The sequence below is a fragment of the Thalassophryne amazonica genome, chromosome 13 (assembly GCF_902500255.1).
Source record: "Thalassophryne amazonica chromosome 13, fThaAma1.1, whole genome shotgun sequence".
Lineage (NCBI taxonomy): Eukaryota > Metazoa > Chordata > Actinopteri > Batrachoidiformes > Batrachoididae > Thalassophryne > Thalassophryne amazonica.
The window spans coordinates 87836643-87862447 of record NC_047115.1 but is presented as its reverse complement, the minus strand read 5'-3'; the positions used below and the strand labels follow the sequence as shown (position 1 = coordinate 87862447).

The window sequence follows — 25805 nt, the reverse complement described above, 5'->3', positions numbered from 1 at the left end:
ATTAAAAGCCTGAATCTTAGTCTTGGTCCACGACAAACTCAAACCCAGGCATGTTAATCCTTCCTCAGTGCTGCAATCAGGGTGTCCTTCACAGTGAAGTGTTTGCTAACACATTTTTAAAAATTTGTGAATAAACTGGACAGCATTAAGACTTCTGTGAGCGTCTTTGACCTTCTCAGCCAATTCATGAAAAATGGAAATGAAAACAAGTGTTGCATATGTCTGAGTTAACAAGCCTTTACTTTTGTTCCTGTCATAAAAACATGATGCAAGCAGGGCAACCTGAACGTGTTTGCAGCAGTCAAAGTCCAAGTCGGCTTTATTGTCAATTCTTCACATGTACTAGACATACAAGGAATCGAAATTTCATTTTATGCCAGCATCATGTCATTGCAACACGTTTATCACGTACAATGAACATGTGAGACTAAGTTCATGTGTTTATGTACATCCACAGCTTTCGTTAACAGAGAGTGAACTCAGCAAAATTGGAACAATTAAGGTGGAGGGGATAATTAATCCAACTAATGCTGAGATGGACCTGAAAGATGGAGTAGGTGAGTCATACATGTTCATCTTACGGAATTCACCAGCTCATTTCTGCTCACTTTCCTGCTGCTGTGCTTCATGTGCAGGAAATGCTTTGGAGAAAGCTGGAGGCCGAGAGTTCCTGGAAGGAATCAAAGAGCTTCGGAAAGCACAGGGGCCCCTTGACGTGGCAGCAGGTCCGCCATCCTCAGATGTGTTTATGCATCATCATAACACACACTCTTGTACTAAATGACTGACTGAATGTTACATGTACCTGAAAGTTTGCAAAGCTTTGGTCATCTGTCAGTGTGAGTCAGCACAATGTGAACAAAAATTTTCTCCAGAAAACTGCCATTTTCATTTTATTGTTTCAGCGCAGTCACATGTTTGACAGTTTGACTCCTGTTTTTAACAAATTTCGTAGCCTAGTACTGTACTTATGTCACAGATCACAAAACCCACAGTTCAGATTGGATACGTTTTTTTTAAAACCATGGATCACATAATTTGAGATCAGCAAAAAGAAAAAAAAAGAAAGATGTGCTACTATTTTGCTACTATTTTTAAAATAAAGAAAGAAAGAAACTAGAGCGCAAATCTCCGCCAACACTAGCTTCCAATTCTACAAATTTTTACCTTGGAATAAATTTTCAAGGTCAAAGTCCTGTTAGAACATGGGTTAAAGATCTCTGTCACCACAACGGATTTCCGTCATTTGGAAAATTTAACCACACATACGCGTGCGCACGTGGTGTCATGCATGGGCCAAAATATACTCTCACTGACAAAGCAACATCCCATTCTGCACTAATCAAAGCAGCAATGTCTGCGTGGGTGGCGCCGCACTGCGGAGGAATGGACTGTGTGAATTTTCTTTCCTCTCTGCTCTGTTTACTGCTTACCATGAGCCACGGTCTTTCTCCTCCCTGTCTTCGTGAGAACATTGGCAGAAACTCCCCAAGTAGAGCGGGGTGTGGCTTTGAACCAGTGAAGCATTGATCCGACTCACTGCATCAATGGTTTGTTGTATTATTTCGCTTTATCTTAATTGTCCACCGCTAAAACCCTACAGAGCATATGTCTGTGTCTTTTTTATCCTCTTGCAGCCTACCCTATACCACCGGCGGGATATATGCATTTTTATTTAGTTCACGAGTTATAAGTTTGGTCTAAATCTTTCCCAATACCTGCTCACCATACATCATTCTTTTCATCTCTTCCTCAAGAAAACGATCATATCACTCAAAATCCACACAACCATCCCACAAAATACAACAAAGTTTGTGTGAGGATTACCACATAGAAAAAACATTTTACTTACATCTAACAAGGTGTAAGTAACCATACTGCGTCCTTTTCACTCATATTTGGTGTTAAAACACTCGTTAGATCCTGTAGAATCACAATGTATAATCCTTTCTTCCATAAAAATGCGCCCTGTGCAGATATAATCCTTCAAAACATGTTTTTCTTCTGTTAAAAAAAATTGAAAAAAAGTCTTTATGTACTTTCTGGAATGGAAAAAGAGGCTCTTGTCCATACATGGCCGCCATCTTCTTGGTATGTGCGTGTTCGTTAGATTATTATCTCCAAGCCACCACAATCCTCTTAAGTCTACGTGAAAAGAGTAGACTTCTCCACCCCTTTGAGTAAAACAAATGCTCCTGTCGCTGAACGGCAATGCGCATGCTCTCCCCTTGTTTTCTCATGTGCCATCACCTCATATTACGGTCTACGTCAAAATGATTGACACCAACCTATAGCCAATAAGCAGAGGTTTCCATTGATAGGCGGGTCTTGGGGGGTTCTTCACTCTGTAGACTTGTAAATAGCGTGCGTAAAGTGGATGATACAGACTGTTGTTATCGGTGAGCGCACAGCGATCGGACTGAAAACCAGTCCTAACAAAAACATTGTCTAGATTATTTTTATAGCTATCTGTATGATTAAAAACCTTTTTTTTTTTTTTATGATGAAATGAGTTTACCACTCATTTCATGCATGTACCAAAGTTGGCACATTTGGCAAGATTTGGCACACTTGTGCCGAATGGAGCCATTTCATATAAAAACACCTACAGTATCAACATACTTTGTTCCAAAGACATAAAACTTGTCACACTTGTTGTTAACATCATGAATAACAAGTGTTGTGAATTTCAAATGCATAGTATAATGTAAACTCAACCAATGACATGAATACATAGGTTTATTATTTTCAAGAGAAAAATACATAAAACTTTGTCAAATTTAAGCTGCTATTGTTTGATTTGTGTAATAGTTAAAGTGTTAAGGTGGATATCACAAGAAACTAGAAGAACTGTACTTTAAAATGAGGCATATTGTGAGGTGTAAGATGTTATTTTTATGACCTTTGGCACTTGGGTAGGTCCAACTTTTGTGCACAAGCCGAAAATAGGTGGGTATTAAAAGGATTAAACCGACCTGTTATGGTCTTCTAAAACAGTTGATAGATGTACTTTATAACTTAAAAACATGACCGATGCTAACGGGTTAGCATGTCTATGGCGTTTTCAATGTTAAAGTTAACGTTAAGCTATTTGCATCTCAGCACAGTTTGTGTGCATTTGTTTTCTGTATAATAAATAATTAATGGCTGTTGTCTTAATTGTTGTCGTAAAAAAGTCTAATGCATTACGAATTGTAATATTTTTTATTTATTTTTTTATATATTAATAATAATAGCAGCAACAACAACAAAAGTGATCATAACTAATATTGCTACAATACAATTTTAGAGAAACAGACAAAAAGAACCTGATGAAACAAAACACAACAGAAAACATAAAACTAACTAACATTCATTCATTTCATTCATCTTCTATTACTTAGTCCAGTTAAGGGTCATGGGGGGCTGGAGCCTATCCCAGCAGCCATAGAGCACTAGGATAGGCTCTATGGCAGGACAGGACGCCAGTCTGTCGCAGGGCCACAAACAGACAAACAAACACAGACACACCCACACACACACCTACGGACAATTTAAAGATTCCAGTCCACCTAACCCGCATGTTTTTGGATGTGGGAGGAAACCGGAGCACCCGGAGGAAACCAGGGAGAACATGCAAACTCCACACAGAAAGGCCACGGGAATCGAACTCATGACCTTCTTGCTGTGAGGCAACATTGCTAACCACCAAGCCACCATGCCACCCACCAACTAACAATGAACATAAATAAATAAATATAGAAATAAATAACTGTTTCCTGTGAACACCTAGTGACTGTCAAGGCGGGCGGCTGCTCGACACCAGCAGCCGGTGGACCCACAATACAAACTCCCAAACCAGGCTTTGGGGTATAAGAAGTTGTCGTTTTTAATTCAGGCAGAGGTTCGGTACACAGGTTGTCAGAAAACGGAGCAGAGGCACAAACAGGGTGAGGCAAAAACGCATTCAACTCCAGGCAGGGGTCTGAGGCACGGGCAAACACTGGCATATAGACTGAGGCAAAAAGGCACGGTCAAGAAACTCAGAGCGAAGAACTGGTACACGGCAAGACTAATCAGGACAGAGAACAGGGGGGCTGGAAAGTGTCCTGGAAGTGACAACAATCTGGTGAGGGACTGTGAGGCTGTGAGGGTTTATATGCATGTGGACTAATTAGGAACAGGTGGTGTTAACAAGGTGCATGTGAGAAAAAGGATCCAGAAAGGGGGCGTGGCTAAAGAACAAAGAACCAACACTGTGCAAGATGGTGAGGAAGGGAGTGCACAAAATGGAGTGATGTAATAGACAAAGATATGTGAACTAGGGATGTCCCGATCCGATCATGTGATCGGAAATCGGGCCCGATCACGTGGTTTCAGACTTGATTGAAATCGGACGTTGCATGCCGATCAGGAATCCGATATAGATTTTATCCTCATTATTTTGATCAGCGCTATTTCAGGCTCATTATTGGAGATTAATGGGCCTTTCACACGTCGGAAGCGTCAGAGACGTGAGATGCGTTGCTTTTTAGAGGCCTCAGAAGCGTCGCTTTAGCTCGGCTTTTGATGTGACGCTTCTGACGGGAGCGCACATTGCCGCTTGTTGGCAGGCTGACGCGGTCAAAGTTCAACCCAATCTTTTTTTTTTAATTGAACAAAAGAAAAAACATAAGTTCAGCTGGACAGAGGTGGGGGAGTTACGCTCGTAAAGTTTCTTTCGCAGAGCTGCTGTTGGTGTGTTTACGCGCTCAGCCTGATGCCTTGATGGAACGACAGGAGGATGATGGACACTTTCCCACCAAAACTCTTGCTCAGTCATCCTTCCGTGCACAGCAGGACCCGGTGCTGACCAAGTGCTCAGGACGACGATCTGTCATCTGATTAACAAAAAGAAAAAAAACAAATTGTCCTGTGATCGTTTGTCTGCAAAATGGAGCGAGAGATGGTGTGCGCACGAGCGACGTGCACACTCATCACATTTAGGAGCGCGTCTTAAAGAGCTTCCGTCTTCATTCACGTTCACTGCGCTGCTCTGAACTTGTTGAACACTGATAAAGCATCAGAGGGGCACTGAGGACTGTCAGGATGCAAATGTAAGTTGTTGTTTTGTTTTTTTTTCTTTTACTTTTCAAGTTGACTTTTGAACTTTCGACGCTGTGAGCTGTGACATAGCTTTGCGCTGTCCAAAACACAGAAGACTAGTGGCAGAAACCACTGATCTGTACAAATGGTAAATGGATTGCATTTATAAAGCGCTTTTCCATCTGCATCAGACAAAGTGCTTTACAATTATGCCTCACATTCACCCCAATGTCAGGGTGCTGCCATACAAGGCGCTCACTACACACCGGGAGCAATAAGGGATTAAAGACCTTGCCCAAGGGCCCTTAGTGATTTTCCAATCAGGCAGGGATTTGAACCACAGATATGTGTCTGAGGAAAAATCCTTGGAAATGTTTTTTGTTGTTGTTGTTTGTTACCTCAAAATTTCTGATTACTGTTTAAAAAAGTTTAGAACACTTGTAATTAAAATAGCTAAATCAATAAATGGTTCTTTAAAAACCTTTCATCTATACATTAAAACCACCTTTTATTTCAGATTAGATCATTTCTTGTTTAACATACGGAACCTTTGACATTTATTTTTAGACAAATAAAATAACATGGAAATTTGTACGTTTTTTAAGTCTGGTAGATTATTACTTGATTGTTCAAGCTACCTCAAGGAGAAGTGCACTGTTTAATTGATAAATAAAATAAGGTGATTAAAATAAAATAATTATATATTTAGCATTTGTTCATTGTTCATTCAGTTTTTTAAAGTATCGGATCAGAACTCGGTATCGGCAGATACTCAAAATCAGATGACTCGGAATCGGATCGGGGCCAAAAAAACCTGATCGGGACATCCCTAATGTGAACCGATGTCAAGAGCGTGAGTAAATGAAAACAAAGCGGACTGGGACAAAGTGTGAGAGGAGGGCACAGAGCTAGTGGAGTGACATGACAACACAGACGGAAATGCAAGAGGGATGAAAACACAGAGCAGGTGCAGGGCGCGGAGTGAAACAGAACTCAGAGGGGCGTGAGGAAAACCAGGGAACTATTACTATGGCTGGAAGCAGGCAAGAACATGAGAACTGATTGGAAACAAATACAAGAGCAGAACTAGACTAGGAAAACAAGCTGATGAATGAACTAACAAAAAAACAAACAAACATGAAAACAGAAAGCAAAACCCCGGTATAAAGCATAATAGATAACACAAATGAGAAAATACACTAATGATCAATAATGCAAACATAATCTGACAGAACAAAACTAGAACAGAACTGGGAATAACCATATGATGAAAACAAAATAACTAGTGAATCATAACAAGAACAAAGTAACAAGAAAAACATGACAGAATAAATCCTGATGAAAATAAATATTAATAAATCAAAGCTGAAAAGAACAACAGAAAGGATGAAAAAACAGAATAAATCCCCAGATCTGGCCGAAACCGTGACAGTGACTCCACTTCATCCCTGTTTTATTTAAGTTTAATGACAATTTGTTTTGGTGAAATCACATCTAAGCTGTGTTTTTACACAAGAAAAAATAAAAAGCAGTTAACTGCACCTTTGTGTCTTTTTTCATATTACACTTTAGTCAGGCCACATCTCTGTGGTGTGTCAGTGATGTATGTATGTGCAAAATAAAACAAAACACTACTCCACGTATGTTTTTGACGAGAATATAACATTATTTATTTATTACAAGCTCAGACGTTGATGTTGCGTGACAAAGGCCTTTTAATAATAACTCACTTCAAGAAATAATGGCAAAACTCACATGTAAGTAAAAAAACAAAAACAAACAACAACAAAAAGATTAATCGATCACTAAAATAATCGTTAGTTGTAGCCCTACTTTGTTTTATGAGTGACAGCATTTTACCGATTAAATGCGAATTCCCCAGTTTTGAGTTTCTCAGTGCGCATGCATTTTCAAAACTGGTGACAGTGCACAGCAGAACAACGTTGTCAGTTGCTTTAGGCCCTAATTTTGTATTTTATTGACTGTACAGCCAGCAGTACAGCACCCATTTGGTGCATTCACCGGATTAGAACAGATACTACAGAAGACAAAGAATTTTTACTTGACAGTTTGAAGTGAGTTTTCTTTGTTTCAGAGGACTTCATACCCATTAAAATTCACCAGAATGTAAAAAATTTGACTTGCTCTTTTAAAAAATTTTCTGGGGGAGATCCCCCAGACCCCCATAGTTTGAAGTGAGTTTTCTTTGTTTCAGAGGGCTTCATACCCATTAAAATTCACTAGAATATACAAAATTTGACTTGCTCTTTTAAAAACAATTCTGGGGGAGATCCCCCAGACCCCCCCATAATCAATACTGTGTTTTTACTTCACAGATTGAAGTTAGTTTTATTTGTTTCAGAGGGCTTCATACCTGTTAAAATTCACCAGAATACACAAAATTTGACTTGGTCTCTAAAAAATATTCTGGGGCCGGGAGGGGGTTTGGCACCCCCAGACCCCCCAGAATCAAGACTACACCCCGCCCCCCTTCACCGTTTCAAGTTTTGCATTCTTTTTATGCTTTGTCTGTCTCTCCTTAGAGGCTATTTAGAATAGATTTGTATGCTGTATAATGTGTTTATTGTATTTATTGAGGGGAAAAAAGAGTGTGTGCCCCCACTACGCCACATTTTAGGGAATTTTTGCCAGGAAGACATTTCAGTCAGATGAAAATTTATTGCTTTAACCCATGTTAGAAGTGACTTTTCATAAACTAAATTAGATGTGATCAACTGCCAGGAATATGTATTTAGTTAATGTATTTAGTTTGAAGCACAGTTTTTTTGTGGTGTTGTCAGGTTGTTTTTCCCCAACTTTTTGAGTTTCTAAATTCTTTTTCAGATCATTTTCACAGAAAGACAGGTTATCTTTGCTATGCACAGTTCGTCATTGCTTTTTGGCACTTGGTTTCTGACTGATAACTGGAAGACAAACAGGCGGAGTTGGAACCTCTGCCCAATTTTGGTGGTGTACATCCATAACAGAAAAATGACAGTGATTGAAGCATGTTTGATTAAAATGTACATTAAATGGGGTTTTTCAATATTAAACTCAAATGGCCACAAAATCTGTAATCTGGATCAAACTTTGTCAGTCGATAAAGCTAAAGTTCATTTAAAAAAACAAAAAACAAAAACATGTGGAGAAACTCTGCGGTGATGTTCAGAGGCACAGATCACATAAAGCAGGTGAGAACTCTGAACTTTCATTTAAAAAAACAAAAAACAAAAACGGATGTGGAGAAGCTCTGCGGTGATGTTCAGAGGCACAGATCACATAAAGCAGGTGAGAACTCTGAACTTTAAGAGCTGTTATTTTCCAAAGGTATTTATTTGTTCAATCTTGAGCTTATGTAGTGCTCAAACACAAAACATGGCTGAGTGAGGAGAAAAAAGGATGACTTCATCACACTTAAATGAACTGGGGTCAGAATAAAAATACAAGCTACTGATTTTTGTTATTTTTCAAAGTTATTAAGCTACAGCTATATGTTTTATTCACTTCAAAGTGACTTACCTCTTATTTTATTCTTATTTATTTACAAAAAATATGGGGAGTCTAATCAGCCTGCATTGTTCTGTTCAGTTTATATCGAAGTTTGCCTGTACATGTCCAGGTATTTTTTCCTTGGTTTGGTGTTTGCATTTGTTCTACAAAGTTTTAAAAAAACAATAAAATGTTCGCAGTTTTCTTTATAGCAGTTCTGTAATTTCAGAAATGCAACAGAAACACCCACAAGCCAGAAGAAGTTGGGACTGTATGTAAAATGAAGATAAAAATAAAAAATGTTGCACTATTCACACTAATTCTCCACTCACACCCACAGAAGCCAAAAATTCATCCAGAGTTGTGTCTTTGTGACTTGCCTCACTTGTCAGATTTACCTTAAAGTACAACACTGTTTGTATTTCTGAATGATTGATGAGGTCGAAGAAATAGTCACAGATGTGGAAATGTTCATGTTTTCATCCCCTGATGTTTCTCAGAAAAAGCTGCAGGCTTTTTGTAGGTATGGATGTAGGTATGGATACCAAATAAATTACCAAATAAACTGACCTGACAAAACATGAAATCTATTGGTTTCAAACAGTCTCCAGTAAATAGAAGTCAAAGAAAATGTCAGGATCATCGTGGGTTACCCCCCTCCCTACACACACATATTTTTCATATCATCCAAACTTTTCTGATTTGTGGTTGTAAAAAAACAAAACAAAAAGAACATTTTTTTTAAAATATAGTTGATCTATAAATACATAGTTGAGCCTCATGAGCAGTTGCACAATTTCCTATGAAGCTGTCCAAGCCCTAATATTCTATTAAGTTTACTTCTCATAACAGATAACTTTTCTTTAACAAGCTTCAATATTACACAAGAAGAAAATGCCCTTTATATTACACGCCTGACCCCTCAAAATATGATTCACCTCAGTTTCAGCAGAAACCAATCGAGCACCATTTGACCTGACAAAAAGAGAATCTGAACTAGTGTCGGGATTTAACGTAGAATATTCAGGAGGACCATTATACGAGGTCTGTCAATAAAGTAATGGTCCTTTTTATTTTTTTCAAAAACTATATGGATTTCATTCATATGTTTTTACGTCAGACACGCTTGAACCCTCGTGCGCATGCGTGAGTTTTTCCACGCCTGTCGGTGACGTCATTCGCCTGTGAGCACTCCTTGTGGGAGGAGTCGTCCAGCCCCTCGTCGGAATTCCTTTGTCTGAGAAGTTGCTGAGAGACTGGCGCGTTGTTTGATCAAAATTTTTTCTAAACCTGTGAGACACATCGAAGTGGACACGGTTCGAAAAATTAAGCTGGTTTTCAGTGAAAATTTTAACGGCTGATGAGAGATTTTGAGGTGATTCTGTCGCTTTAAGGACTTCCCACGGTGCGAGACGTCGTGCAGCGCTCTCAGCCGCCGTCGTCAGCCTGTTCAAGCTGAAAACCTCCACATTTCAGGCTCTATTGATCCAGGACGTCGTGAGAGAACAGAGAAGTTTCAGAAGAAGTCGGTTTCAGCATTTTATCCGGATATTCCACTGTTAAAGGAGATTTTTTTAATGAAAGACGTGCGGACGGGTCCGCGCGTCGGGACGCAGCCGACGCGACGCTCCGCCACAGGAAAAACACCTCTGTTGAAAGCCTTAAGGACAAGTTGGAACATGTCCTGCTGTTAAACAATTTCTCATATACTCACTCCACTGAAAGCCATCAAAAGCCGCCTGGATTTTACAAATGGTTATCAACACAGAGGTGTTCTTCCTGTGCCGCCGCACCGCGTCGGCTGCGTCCCGACGCGCGGACCCGTCCGCACGTCTTTCATTAAAAAAATCTCCTTTAACAGTGGAATATCCGGATAAAATGCTGAAACCGACTTCTTCTGAAACTTCTCTGTTCTCTCACAACATCCTGGATCAATAGAGCCTGAAATGTGGAGGTTTTCAGCTTGAACAGGCTGACGACGGCGGCTGAGAGCGCTGAGCGACGTCTCGCACCGTGGGAAGTCCTTAAAGCGACAGAATCACCTCAAAATCTCTCATCAGCCGTTAAAATTTTCACTAAAAACCAGCTTAATTTTTCGAACCGTGTCCACTTCGATGTGTCTCACAGGTTTAGAAAAAATTTTGATCAAACAACGCGCCAGTCTCTCAGCAACTTCTCAGACAAAGGAATTCCGACGAGGGGCTGGACGACTCCTCCCACAAGGAGTGCTCACAGGCGAATGACGTCACCGACAGGCGTGGAAAAACTCACGCATGCGCACGAGGGTTCAAGCGTGTCTGACGTAAAAACATATGAATGAAATCCATATAGTTTTTGAAAAAAATAAAAAGGACCGTTGCTTTATTGACAGACCTCGTATATTAAAAAAAACCCTTATAAGCTGTGTTATCTTTATTCATTCATTTTAAAAGTCAAACTTATGTGGAAGATGGGACAAAAATGGCTCTTGTGACAGTAAAGTTTGCTTTACTGACCCAGACTGACTCCAAATATTAGTAAATTCAGTACTTTTATTCATTTATTTTATTGGTGGATTTCATGGCATTTTGAAAATGCTCTGTCTTTAAAATGGTACATGTACTCAGGGCAGGACTCCCATCTGTTGTTCAGCCACTCACCCAACAACGGCACCATTTACATGTGTACAAAAACATAAACACCATTTTGTTCTTTTACATTTGCACATTTCTGCATTCTAAAGAGCTAATTCTTGGAGGGAGAGAGAGAGAGAGAGATAATAGAAACAATTTCAGAATCTACATAGGTGCAGAGTTTAGGGGTACAGAAAGAAGCAATGTGCCAACTACGGGGGGTTTAGACAAGCATATGCAATGAGTTGGAGTGAGTTGCGTTAGGCACAGGACAGGTACGAATTAATGGAAAGTTGAAAGTTATCACCAAAGAAAAGAAACTTTCTTCTTCTTTGTCTTTCGGCTGCTCCCATTAGGGGTCGCCACAGCAGATCAATCGTTTCCATCTCACCCTGTCCTCTGTATCTTCCTCTGTCACACCAACCACCTGCATGTCCTCCCTCAGCACATCCATAAACCTCCTCTTTGGCCTCCCTCTTCTCCTCGTACATGGTGGCTCCATCCTCAGCATCCTTTTCCCTATATAACCTGAGTCCCTCCTCTGCACATGTCCAAACCATCTCAATCTCGCCTCTCTGACTTTGTCTCCAAACCGTCCCACCTGAGCTGTCCCTCTGATATGTTCATTCCTAATCTTGTCCAACAGAGATCACATATTACACTTTAGTCAGTTACCACAGGGATAACTGGCTTGTGGCGGCCAGGCGTTCATAGCGACGTCGCTTTTTGATCCTTCGATGTCGGCTCTTCCTATCATTGTGAAGCAGAATTCACCAAGCGTTGGATTGTTCACCCACTAATAGGGAACGTGAGCTGGGTTCAATAACTGGTTTCAGCTGACCCTAACCCTAACCCTTTCAAATGCAAAAAGTTTCTTCAAATACAGTTTCTTTAATTTTTGAGATATTCTGTCGCTTTTTGGATCCAGCAGTGCACTGAGCGTGCAGCAAGAGAAGCATGTGGCTGTTTTTAACAGGCTGCATTCACGACATGCATGCGCAGCAGACTGTGATTTTACTTTAACTGCATCAACATGAACAGCATTATAAACTTCGCAATTAATCTGTGGTTTGCATGTGTGCTGAACCCTGAAGCACGGGTGGTGGGGCGGGGGGGGGGGGGGGTAGAGTCCATATGTACCACAGATCAGTTATCATCTGTTACTACTACAGCTATCACCATACTACTAACTGCATATGAAACACAAGTTATACCCAAAAGCTGAACTTTTTTCTTCGCAGTAGCACAGGCTTAAGATCTTTATGTATTGTGAAAGCACATGACCTTTATGACCAGTAAAAGATCAAGGACCGTGACGTCGCCCGGTATGGCGGAGCCGGGGTCCCACCCTGGAGCCAGGCCTGGGGTTGGGGCTCGCGCGCGAGCTGTGCACTTCCACGCACAGCTTGGGCTCTGGTACCCAACTCCTGGAGAGGGGCTGGACGCTTCATTTTTCTGGCGTCGCCCACGGGGAGAGGCGGAGAGCTGGGGTCGCATTGCTTATTGCTCCCCAGCTCAGTCGCCAAGTGTTGGAGTTCACTCCGGTGAACGAGAGGGTCGCGTCCCTACGCCTTCGGGTCGGGGACAGGTCTCTCACCGTTGTCTCCGCCTACGGGCCGAGCAGCAGTGCAGAGTACCCGACATTCCTGGAGTCCCTGGGAGGGGTACTAGATAGCGCTCCAACTGGGGACTCCATTGTTCTCCATCGTTCTCCTGGGGGATTTCAACGCCCACGTGGTCGGCGACAGTGAGACCTGGAGGGGGGTGATCGGGAAGCACGGCTTCCCCGATCTGAACCCGAGTGGTGTTCAGTTGTTGGACTTCTGTGCTAGTCACAGTTTGTCCATCACGAACACCATGTTCGAGCACAAGGGTGTCCACAAGTGCACGTGGCACCAGGACATCCTGAGCCGGAGGTCGATGATCGACTTTGTAGTCGTATCATCTGACCTTCGGACACACGGGTGAAGAGAGGGGCAGAGCTGTTGACTGATCACCACCTGGTGGTGAGTTGGATCCGCTGGGAGGGTAGGAAGCCGGTAAGACCTGGCAGGCCCAAACGTATCGTGAGGGTCTGCTGGGAACGACTGGCGGAACCCTCTGTCAGCGAGGTCTTCAACTCTCACCTCCGGGAGAGCTTCTCCCAGATCCCGGGGCAGGTTGGAGACATGGAGTTCGAGTGGACCATGTTCTCCACCTCCATTGTCGATGCGGCTGCTCGTAGCTGTGGTCGCAAGGTCTCTGGTGCCTGTCACGACGGCAATCCCCAAACCCGGTGGTGGACACCGGAACTAAGGGATGCCATCAAGCTGAAGAAGGAGTCCTACTTATCTTTGTTGGTAGGTGGGACCCCAGAGGCAGCTGACAGGTACTGGCAGGCCAAGCGTGCCGCAGCCTATGCGGTCGCAGAGGCAAAAACTCGGGTCTGGGAGGAGTTCGGGGAGGCTATGGAGGAGGACTATTGGTCGGCCTCGAAGAGATTCTGGCAAACCGTCCGACGCCTCAGGAGGCGGAAGCAGCTCTCCACCAGCACTGTTTATGGTGCGGGTGGGGAGCTGTTGACCCTGACTGGGGATGTTGTCGGGCGGTGGAAGGAGTACTTCGAGGATCTCCTCAATCCCATCGTCACATCTTCCGAAGAGGAAGCAGAGACTGGGGACTCGGAGGCGGACTCATCCATTACCCAGGCCGAAGTCACCGCCGAGTGTGAAGCGTCCGGGATGAAAATCAGCACCTCCAAATCCGAGGCCATGGTTCTCGACCGGAAAAAGGTGCTTTGCCCTCTTCAGGTCGGTGGAGTGTCCTTGCCTCAAGTGGAGGAGTTTAAGTATCTCGGGGTCTTGTTCACGAGTGAGGGATGGATGGAGCGTGAGATCAATAGACGGATCAGTGCAGCATCTGCAGTGATGCGGTTGCTGTATCCGACCGTCGTGGTGATGAGAGAGCTGAGTAGGGGGGCAAAGCTCTCGATTTACCGATCGATCTACGTTCCGATCCTCACCTATGGTCATGAGATTTGGCTCATGACCGAAAGAACGAGATCGCAAGTACAAACGGCCGAGATGAGTTTCCTCCGCAGGGTGGCTGGGCGCTCCCTTAGAGATAGGGTGAGGAGCTGGTCACTCGGGAGGAGCTTGGAGTCGAGCCGCTGCTCCTCCACATCGAAAGGAGTTAGTTGAGGTGGCTCTGGCATCTTTTCCGGATGCCCCCTGGACGCCTCGGTGGAGAGGTGTTCCGGGCACGTCCCACTGGGAGGAGGCCCCGGGGAAGACCCAGGACACGCTGGAGGGACTACATCTCTCGGCTGGCTTGGGAACGCCTTGGGGTTCCCCCGGAGGAGCTGGAGGAGGTGTGTGTGGATCGGGAGGTCTGGGCGGCTTTGCTTGAGCTGCTGCCCCCGCGACCCAACTCCGGATAAAGCGGAAGAAAATGGATGGATGGATGGATGGATGAAAGCACATTATGCTCCTGTCTTTGCTGCTGATTAGCAGATGCATTGTGCAGAAGGACACACACGCAAACAAATGTACGGTGTGTGATGCTGCTGGACGTGCACAAGCAGCAGATGTAGGATATTTGTGTATTCATATTATATTTATGCTGTGTCATGCTTCATGATAGACTTCAAACATGTAGACTAGTTGAGGCGCTGCAGAGGTAACCGACAGTTTGTGCACTGTAACTGCACAAATAAATGTGTGCATGCAGCTAATTGCTGCAGATATGATAGAAACATGTCGCCGTCTTTATTGCAACTAAAACACATCACCACTTTGACAGTAGGTGGCTTTGAAATTAAAGAGCATAATTTTAATTTTTGAGTATAAAATGTTTATTTTAAAATATCATCTTAATTTCTGAAGTGGTGAGCACACATCTCCAACAAGCAGCTCATCTCCATCTTTATAAGATGGAGATGAGCTGCTTGTTCTGATCAGGTGTATTTGGACAAACTTCATCACGTGATGATGAAGTTTGTCCAAATACACCTAATCAGAACAAGTTTTTTTAAAATTAAAGAATCTGTAAGAGATGACAGAGTGTCAGTGTGGACGCTAAAACAAGTCTGCCACTTGTGCTGTGCAGATTCCGCAAGTGATAATGTCTCATCATTTGTTGAGAAACGGGCTGTTTTAGTCTTGAATAAAACTGTTAAAGCTCAGGGTTTTAGAATCAGAATCAAATTTATTGCCAAGTAAGTTTGCACATACAAGGAATTTGATCTGGTGTTATTGGTGCATAAACAATAAGAAAAAGAAAAGAAAAACACTTTGATAAGAAGATTCAGACAAAACTATATTCACTGTTTAAATAAGTAAAACGTAATGGAATGGAACAGTGCAAAAACAGGTGATTGGACTACAGATGTGCAGTACCTTTCAGTGCAGGGATGAACAAGCTGTGCTTTATGGTGGAAGGGGAGGCAGGGTAAATGGTGGTCTCTGGCATTATTATTCTAGCTGTGGATGGAAAGAAGCTGTTTTGTGTCTTGAGGTTTTGGTCCTGATGGACCTCAGCCTCCTGCCAGAGGGGAGGGTGACAAAAGGTTTGTGACCTGGGTGGGGGGGGATTGTCCACAATCTTCCACAATCTCACCTCAGGGCCCTGGAAGCATACAGGTCCTGTAGGGGTTATAGACTGCAGTCGATCATCTTCTCTGCTGCGTGTATGAGACCCTGCAGTCTACACCTGTCCTTAGTGGCAGCAGCGTACCAGACGGTGATGTAGGAGGAGATGATGGATTCAGTGATGGCAGTGTAGAGGTTCATTGATTAAAGCCAAAGTGAGAATGAGCTGAACGATCATGAAGGAGGTTTAACAACAAAAACAAAAAGATGCCCTTAACAGTGTCCACATCAGGAAATGAAAAAATTCACAATGTCCTCTTTATTCTGATGGAAAAATGTGTGTTCTGGTCTTGGTAAACAACTCTTTCCCTTTCTTAACTGTAACATCTTTAGACTAATTTCATCTTCCAGCACACGTACACATCACATCCACATGAAACGATTAATATATATCAACTTGTGTGCACCAGATGGCTTGTGCCTGACCACACACGCTGAAGAAATTTGCACCTGGAAAACTGATTTCTTTATAAGATGGAGATGAGCTGCTGAACTCTGATTTTATGACCTCAGTATGATGCTTTAGGATTCATGTTTTTACTCAGGATGACAGCGGAATAATCTGTGCGTTACTGATTTACAGCATAAACACATTGTAGGTTTACTGCTGATCTTAGTCTCGCTATCATCTAGTTGGTGCTCCTCACCACTTAGTCATTTTCACTTGTTCAGCAATGACAGGAAGAGAGTGTTTCCAGCTTGCCTTGTGTGATGAATTAGCCAGTTAACTCCATGGTATCAGCTCCTAGCAGGTATCGGTGCTGTGCCAGTTCAAATCATTCTTGTCTTGATTTTCATAAAAATGTCTAAAATTGGAGCTGATGTAGAAAAATGTGGGAGTTCCCCTCTAAACCATGTCAAGGATAAACGTGTTGAATTGCAGTGACCTTGATAATGTCTTTGGCTCCACAGTTGCGGTGAGTCAGGCCATTGGGATGGCTGCTCGCTTTGTCATCCACTGTAACGTCCCTCAGTGGGGGTCAGATAAGTGCGAGGACCAGCTGGAGAAGACGGTGAAGAACTGCCTGTCAGCCGCGGAGGAGAAGAAGCTGAAATCTGTGGCCTTCCCCTCACTTCCTGCTGGACGGTGAGCCACCAGCACATTTTGATCTTTTAAACATTTCAAACTGTCAGTTACATCACATGACCACTGAACGGATGTCTGGTTAAATTTCTGTGGGTGAAAATTTTTCTGTTTTGGAAAAATTCTTCAGGGCTGTTTCTGTGGAATGTGTAAATTTGCAGAGAAGAAAAAATATGCATGGGGGGGGGGGCTTAGCCTCTGAGTTGTAGAGCGATCACTCAGTCCACAGACCTATCACCACAGGTCTATGGTGCCTAAAACCATTAAAGATTTTTTTCACACTGTTCCTGTGATTATAATGTACAGCGGGTTGCAAATATATTCAGCCCCTTGGTACGTCACTCATTTTAATTTGTTTATGGCGTTTCAAATACAAAAAGTAAATCAGGCTAAAATTATCTTCCTTAGACTCAAACTGAAAGTAAATCCCTACAACTTGATATATTCATTCATTCATTCATTCATCTTCTACCGCTTAGTCCAATTAAGGGTCGCGGGGGGCTGGAGCCTATCCCAGCAGTCATAGAGCGCGAGGCGGGGTACACCCAGGACAGGACGCCAGCCTGTCGCAGGGCCACAAACAGACAAACAAACACAAACACACCCACACACACCTACGGACAGTTTTAAAGAGTCCAATCCACCTAACCCGCATGTCTTTGGATGTGGGAGGAAACCGGAGCACCCGGAGGAAACCCACGCAAACATGTGGAGAACATGCAAACTCCACACAGAAAGGCCACGGGCATTGAACCCACGACCTTCTCGCTGTGAGGCAACTTGATATAAATTAATTAAAAATATAAAAGCCAAGATGATGGGTTGCATAAGTGGCGCCTGCCCCACCCTATTCTGCAATGCGACTCACTTATTTCAAAATGCAGCTCTTTTTAACCAGACGTGTGGTGCTGTGAAATGTCAATCATCTGTGTCCAATCACATTTTAGGGGAGTCCAGTGCAACCGTAGCCTCCACCAATGCCAGGAAGTGTTCAACATTTGACAATTCCTGTTTCACTGTGGACTCAAAATTTCACACTTCCTGTTTCAGTGTGAACTTGCCACTGAGTTCCTGCGAGATACAATGGGATCCGTCTGTCAATCCAGGAAGTGTCGATCCAGGAAGTGTTTGACATTTCCTGTTTCACTGTGGACTCAATATTTGGCACTTCCTGTTTGGGACTCCTTGTACCATGAGCAAGCTTCACGCCGCTGCACGGCACTTCACTCGTATTAAACCTTTTATTCTTTTGCCGACTCCACAAAGTAATATTGTCATTATTGACTAGATATATAGAACAATTTACCAACTGTTTTATTTCAGTATTTTAACATACACATTTAGTAATGTTCTGAATGTTCTATATGTTGCTTAAAAAATTTGAAAAACCTTTTTTTTATTCAGACACTTCAAAATCACATTTTAGAGCTGTAAGAAACTGATAATCTGTAAATCCGGTGAAACCATGAGATTTTTGCTCAAGTTTATCAAAGTGTCAGAATGCCAAGTTTACCTTTTTATTATTGTTAATATTCTGAGTCACTAATATTGTACAAACTCCTTATTTTTAAATACAAACACTGTGGTTCATGGTGCAGTACTTCCAAAGCAATAAAGGCACACTTCCATTTTTATTTAGGAGCCTCACATAGTTTCTGGTCTCTTATTCACTATAAATGATCACATGGAAATTTTCAACCAGTCAATGAGTCAGAGGTGTTAAAAAAAAAAAGAAAGGGAAAAACAAGTTGGTTCACATCAGAATCATAACTGATCATTAACAATTCACAGTCGATTCATAATGTTTAAAAATCTTTTTTTTTTAAAGTCTGTATTGTTTCCATTTCTCCTCACTGGTGTAAACTGTCACCAACATTTGCGACTGACACCACCCTCTTCTGCTCTCTGCAGGGGGAGGGTTCAGCCCACACTCTCACAAGCGCCATTAGCTTAGCTTATGTCAAGCTAAAAATGGACACTCTCGTTATGGCTGAAAAACTCTGTTAGTACACGCCCGTGACCGACATGCGTGATGAATTCCCGCGCAAAAAGTAGTTTCCAGATAATTGATAGAGTATATCACATCTACATTAATTCTAAAATTTACCAGTAATAAAATTATATAGATAACTGAAGTTATCACCTGTTATTGATGCGGGAGAGTTCAGAAAGATACAATTGGAACGGTTTGATTACCATTTACAGTTGGCAATGAAAGACTTGTGTGTGTCTTTCATTGCCGTTAAAGTCAGAACAAGAAGCTGCACTGAAACAGAACAACGCCACTAGCTTATTTAAAAAGTTGACATTTTATATGAATGGGTGTAAGAGTTTGCAGATTGGATGTCTGCCAAATAGCAACTCTGCGTACAATGATTTTTAAGCTGTACAGTGATATTTTACGACATCATTTGTGCAAAAATCAATCTTCAAATGGACAAATTGACATAGTGTCAATGGACGGAAATTAATATTTCATTGTTGTCCGAATGAGGAAACATTTCTTTAATTGTGGCATACAGTCATCTTGTTAAAGTGTGTCTTCGATAAGTGAATACAGATTTCAACAGCCAGAAAAGGACTTTTTATTACTGTAATGAATTACTTTAATTATTTGGAATGAATGGCACCTCACGGAGGCACTAATTTAATGTAGTGAATAAGTAGTTAAGCCTCGCAATGTGTTATTGGCCTTACGGAGAGCACCAAAAATATGTAGCGACAGTATTTTTAAACTTCCAAATTTAATTAAATTGGCCTAGACCTCTGTTGGGTATTTTCTCCTCCAAACATTTTTAAAACCTTTAACAAGACAAACAGAGTCAAGAAACACCAGTGAGACAGAAAGTCAAATTTTACGTGCGGAGTGCGGCCAGGCTGTACACCAAGGCTACACTAAAGTCTGGCCTGCTTTTCCACTCTTTTTATTAAGAGACGCCCTCATCACATAAACAAGAAACTTGTCCTAAGGGTGGGGGTGATGACGCAAGACAAGTTTCTTCCCATAACATAAACGCATACGTCAATAAGTGCAGCTGTAAGGAAGAACACTTTCAGGTCAGCACATCTCGTTCGTCTGTTGCAGGTATCAGCTGTTCTGCATCTGCCTGAAGTGTCCTGTCTTTCACACTCCTTCACACTAAACACCACATCACAATAGTCAAAACGTTCTCTTACTCCCAGTCGTTAGAGGCTGCGAAAACAAAGTTATATTATAATAATAAGGTGCTCTTTCATCTTCCTGTTCAACGTCCTCAGCCCGTCAATGGCTTGAGTGAGACTGCCGTCTGCAGCCGTGTTGTTGGGAATGAATGTGCAGCATTGTTCTCCGAACATGGCACAAACACCTCCTTTCTCTGCCAACAACATATCCAGAGCAGTACGATTCTGGAAGGCCATAAGGGACGTGGCTTCTAACTGTGAATGGACAGCCTTAAATCCTTCCTCAGTCCAATTTCCTAATTTCTGTACATTGTAGTGGATGTAGTTTATTCTGTCCACGTTTTTATTAATTGAGCACCAATCAATCAATCAATTTCAATCAATCAATTTTTTTATATAGCGCCAAATCACAACAAACAGTTGCCCCAAGGCGCTTTATATTGTAAGGCAAGGCCATACAATAATTATGTAAAACCCCAACGGTCAAAACGACCCCCTGTGAGCAAGCACTTGGCTACAGTGGGAAGGAAAAACTCCCTTTTAACAGGAAGAAATCTCCAGCAGAACCAGGCTCAGGGAGGGGCAGTCTTCTGCTGGGACTGGTTGGGGCTGAGGGAGAGAACCAAGAAAAAGACATGCTGTGGAGGGGAGCAGAGATCGATCACTAATGATTAAATGCAGAGTGGTGCATACAGAGCAAAAAGAGAAAGAAACAGTGCATCATGGGAACCCCCCAGCAGTCTACGTCTATAGCAGCATAACTAAGGGATGGTTCAGGGTCACCTGATCCAGCCCTAACTATAAGCTTTAGCAAAAAGGAAAGTTTTAAGCCTAATCTTAAAAGTAGAGAGGGTGTCTGTCTCCCTGATCTGAATTGGGAGCTGGTTCCACAGGAGAGGAGCCTGAAAGCTGAAGGCTCTGCCTCCCATTCTACTCTTACAAACCCTAGGAACTACAAGGAAGCCTGCAGTCTGAGAGCGAAGCGCTCTATTGGGGTGATATGGTACTACGAGGTCCCTAAGATAAGATGGGACCTGATTATTCAAAACCTTATAAGTAAGAAGAAGAATTTTAAATTCTATTCTAGAATTAACAGGAAGCCAATGAAGAGAGGCCAATATGGGTGAGATATGCTCTCTCCTTCTAGTCCCCGTCAGTACTCTAGCTGCAGCATTTTGAATTAACTGAAGGCTTTTTAGGGAACTTTTAGGACAACCTGATAATAATGAATTACAATAGTCCAGCCTAGAGGAAATAAATGCATGAATTAGTTTTTCAGCATCACTCTGAGACAAGACCTTTCTGATTTTAGAGATATTGCGTAAATGCAAAAAAGCAGTCCTACATATTTGTTTAATATGCGCTTTGAATGACATATCCTGATCAAAAATGACTCCAAGATTTCTCACAGTATTACTAGAGGTCAGGGTAATGCCATCCAGAGTAAGGATCTGGTTAGACACCATGTTTCTAAGATTTGTGGGGCCAAGTACAATAACTTCAGTTTTATCTGAGTTTAAAAGCAGGAAATTAGAGGTCATCCATGTCTTTATGTCTGTAAGACAATCCTGCAGTTTAGCTAATTGGTGTGTGTCCTCTGGCTTCATGGATAGATAAAGCTGGGTATCATCTGCGTAACAATGAAAATTTAAGCAATACCGTCTAATAATACTGCCTAAGGGAAGCATGTATAAAGTAAATAAAATTGGTCCTAGCACAGAACCTTGTGGAACTCCATAATTAACTTTAGTCTGTGAAGAAGATTCCCCATTTACATGAACAAATTGTAATCTATTAGACAAATATGATTCAAACCAGCGCAGCGCAATGCCTTTAATACCTATGGCATGCTCTAATCTCTGTAATAAAATTTTATGGTCAACAGTATCAAAAGCAGCACTGAGGTCTAACAGAACAAGCACAGAGATGAGTCCACTGTCCGAGGCCATAAGAAGATCATTTGTAACCTTCACTAATGCTGTTTCTGTACTATGATGAATTCTAAAACCTGACTGAAACTCTTCAAATAGACCATTCCTCTGCAGATGATCAGTTAGCTGTTTTACAACTACCCTTTCAAGAATTTTTGAGAGAAAAGGAAGGTTGGAGATTGGCCTATAATTAGCTAAGATAGCTGGGTCAAGTGATGGCTTTTTAAGTAATGGTTTAATTACTGCCACCTTAAAAGCCTGTGGTACATAGCCAACTAACAAAGATAGATTGATCATATTTAAGATCGAAGCATTAAATAATGGTAGGGCTTCCTTGAGCAGCCTGGTAGGAATGGGGTCTAATAAACATGTTGATGGTTTGGATGAAGTAACTAATGAGAATAACTCAGACAGAACAATCGGAGAGAAAGAGTCTAACCAAATACCGGCATCACTGAAAGCAGCCAAAGATAACGATACGTCTTTGGGATGGTTATGAGTAATTTTTTCTCTAATAGTTAAAATTTTGTTAGCAAAGAAAGTCATGAAGTCATTACTAGTTAAAGTTAATGGAATACTCAGCTCAATAGAGCTCTGACTCTTTGTCAGCCTGGCTACAGTGCTGAAAAGAAACCTGGGGTTGTTCTTATTTTCTTCAATTAGTGATGAGTAGAAAGATGTCCTAGCTTTACGGAGGGCTTTTTTATAGAGCAACAGACTCTTTTTCCAGGCTAAGTGAAGATCTTCTAAATTAGTGAGACGCCATTTCCTCTCCAACTTACGGGTTATCTGCTTTAAGCTACGAGTTTGTGAGTTATACCACGGAGTCAGACACTTCTGATTTAAAGCTCTCTTTTTCAGAGGAGCTACAGCATCCAAAGTTGTCTTCAATGAGGATGTAAAACTATTGACGAGATACTCTATCTCCCTTACAGAGTTTAGGTAGCTACTCTGCACTGTGTTGGTATATGGCATTAGAGAACATAAAGAAGGAATCATATCCTTAAACCTAGTTACAGCGCTTTCTGAAAGACTTCTAGTGTAATGAAACTTATTCCCCACTGCTGGGTAGTCCATCAGAGTAAATGTAAATGTTATTAAGAAATGATCAGACAGAAGGGAGTTTTCAGGGAATACTGTTAAGTCTTCTATTTCCATACCATAAGTCAGAACAAGATCTAAGATATGATTAAAGTGGTGGGTGGACTCATTTACTTTTTGAGCAAAGCCAATAGAGTCTAATAATAGATTAAATGCAGTGTTGAGGCTGTCATTCTCAGCATCTGTGTGGATGTTAAAATCGCCCACTATAATTATCTTATCTGAGCTAAGCACTAAGTCAGACAAAAGGTCTGAAAATTCACAGAGAAACTCACAGTAACGACCAGGTGGACGATAGATAATAACAAATAAAACTGGTTTTTGGGACTTCCAATTTGGATGGACAAGACTAAGAGACAAGCTTTCAAATGAATTAAAGCTCTGTCTGGGTTTTGGATTAATTAATAAGCTGGAATGGAAGATTGCTGCTAATCCTCCACCCCGGCCCGTGCTACGAGCATTCTGACAGTTAGTGTGACTCGGGGGTGTTGACTCATTTAAACTAACATATTCATCCTGCTGTAACCAGGTTTCTGTTAGGCAGAATAAATCAATATGTTGATCAATTATTATATCATTTACCAACAGGGACTTAGAAGAGAGAGACCTAATGTTTAATAGACCACATTTAACTGTTTTAGTCTGTGGTGCAGTTGAAGGTGCTATATTATTTTTTCTTTTTGAATTTTTATGCTTAAATAGATTTTTGCTGGTTATTGGTAGTCTGGGAGCAGGCACCGTCTCTACGGGGATGGGGTAATGAGGGGATAGCAGGGGGAGAGAAGCTGCAGAGAGGTGTGTAAGACTACAACTCTGCTTCCTGGTCCCAACCCTGGATAGTCACGGTTTGGAGGATTTAAGAAAATTGGCCAGATTTCTAGAAATGAGAGCTGCTCCATCCAAAGTGGGATGGATGCCGTCTCTCCTAACAAGACCAGGTTTTCCCCAGAAGCTTTGCCAATTATCTATGAAGCCCACCTCATTTTTTGGACACCACTCAGACAGCCAGCAATTCAAGGAGAACATGCGGCTAAACATGTCACTCCCGGTCCGATTGGGGAGGGGCCCAGAGAAAACTACAGAGTCCGACATTGTTTTTGCAAAGTTACACACCGATTTAATGTTAATTTTAGTGACCTCCGATTGGCGTAACCGGGTGTCATTACTGCCGACGTGAATTACAATCTTACCAAATTTACGCTTAGCCTTAGCCAGCAGTTTCAAATTTCCTTCAGTGTCGCCTGCTCTGGCCCCCGGAAGACAATTGACTATGGTTGCTGGTGTCGCTAACTTCACATTTCTCAAAACAGAGTCGCCAATAACCAGAGTTTGATCCTCGGCGGGTGTGTCGTCGAGTGGGAAAAAACGGTTAGAGATGTGAACGGGTTGGCGGTGTACACGGGGCTTCTGTTTAGGGCTACGCTTCCTCCTCACAGTCACCCAGTCGGCCTGCTTTCCCGGCTGCTCGGGATCTGCCAGGGGGGAACTAACGGCGGCTAAGCTACCTTGGTCCGCACCGACTACAGGGGCCTTGCTAGCTGTAGAATTTTCCACGGTGCGGAGCCGAGTCTCCAATTCGCCCAGCCTGGCCTCCAAAGCTACGAATAAGCTACACTTATTACAAGTACCATTACTGCTAAAGGAGGCCGAGGAATAACTAAACATTTCACACCCAGAGCAGAAAAGTGCGGGAGAGACAGGAGAAGCCGCCATGCTAAATCGGCTAAGAGCTAGTAGCTACGCTAAGCTAGCGGATTCCTAAAAACACGCAAAGTGAATAATGTGTAAATAATTTAGAGGTGATTCAGCAGAAGGAGTGCTTTAGTTAAGGCACGTAAAGATTACACTGGGAAACAAATCGTAATCTAGATAACTAGATCAATCTAACTGCGCAGATTAAACAGCTAACAGATACAGAAAAACACCGCTGTGCTCCGGAACAGGAAGTGATATAATACCGCAGTGAGAGCCAACCACCAGTAGAGGCAAGCAAGAGGGTAGGACTTCCAACAGATGGAAGATTCGAATCCAGCTGCTATTTGATTAACCAGTTTATACTCGTCAGGCACTCCCCTGGGGACTCCTATTGCGTCAATATATGTTGGATTTCCCACTCCTTTCCAATCTCTTTTCACTCTATGTCTGGCTATGCCTTTCTGCCAATCTTCAGGAATAAGAGAGGCTGCATATGTCGTAACGTCTTCAGGGGTCATGGGTATGGCTTCAACTGGTAACAATAATGATATTAATGCACAATAACCTGACACATTCCGTGGCAGTCTGTCAAAGATTCTGTTATCCCCACACCACCACCATACGTCACTCCTCCCGACAGGTTTGAATGTGGGAGTACTATGGACCACATTCTTACACCAGGCGGTGTGGTTTAAGCTACCCAAAGTCTTACTTGTCCCTGTCAAGTGTACACATGTATGGTTAGCATGCCCAACTTTGCTTGAGAATAAAGGTTTAATCTTAGTCAATTTGGTCACTGGATAGATCTTGTCCCACTTAGAACAATTGTTGTTTGCCGCAATGTATGTCTGTGTCATAGCAGTCAGTAGACAGTCTTTGGGTAATGCTGCCGGTATTACCTGTAATATAGGTCTGGGTCCCATACATACAACACAGTCCTTCTTTGCTGCTAGTCCTGCTTGTTCTGCCATTAAAAGCCAATTGTTATTTTGTCCACTAATTCCTGTAGTTACTAGGAACCAGTCATCTGCCTTCATGT

The 25805-nt window shown here is 42.2% G+C and overlaps 1 protein-coding gene across 1 annotated transcript in view; it reads left to right on the top strand.

Annotated features, from left to right (window-relative positions):
* LOC117523658 (core histone macro-H2A.2) overlaps positions 1 to 25805 on the top strand; it is a 118264-nt gene that overhangs the window by 79262 nt on the left and 13197 nt on the right. Inside the window, exons 6-8 of the mRNA XM_034185230.1 lie at positions 458 to 557; positions 636 to 725; positions 16706 to 16880. Of these exons, the coding sequence (XP_034041121.1) occupies positions 458 to 557; positions 636 to 725; positions 16706 to 16880 (365 nt within the window). The remainder of the gene's footprint in view (positions 1 to 457; positions 558 to 635; positions 726 to 16705; positions 16881 to 25805) is intronic.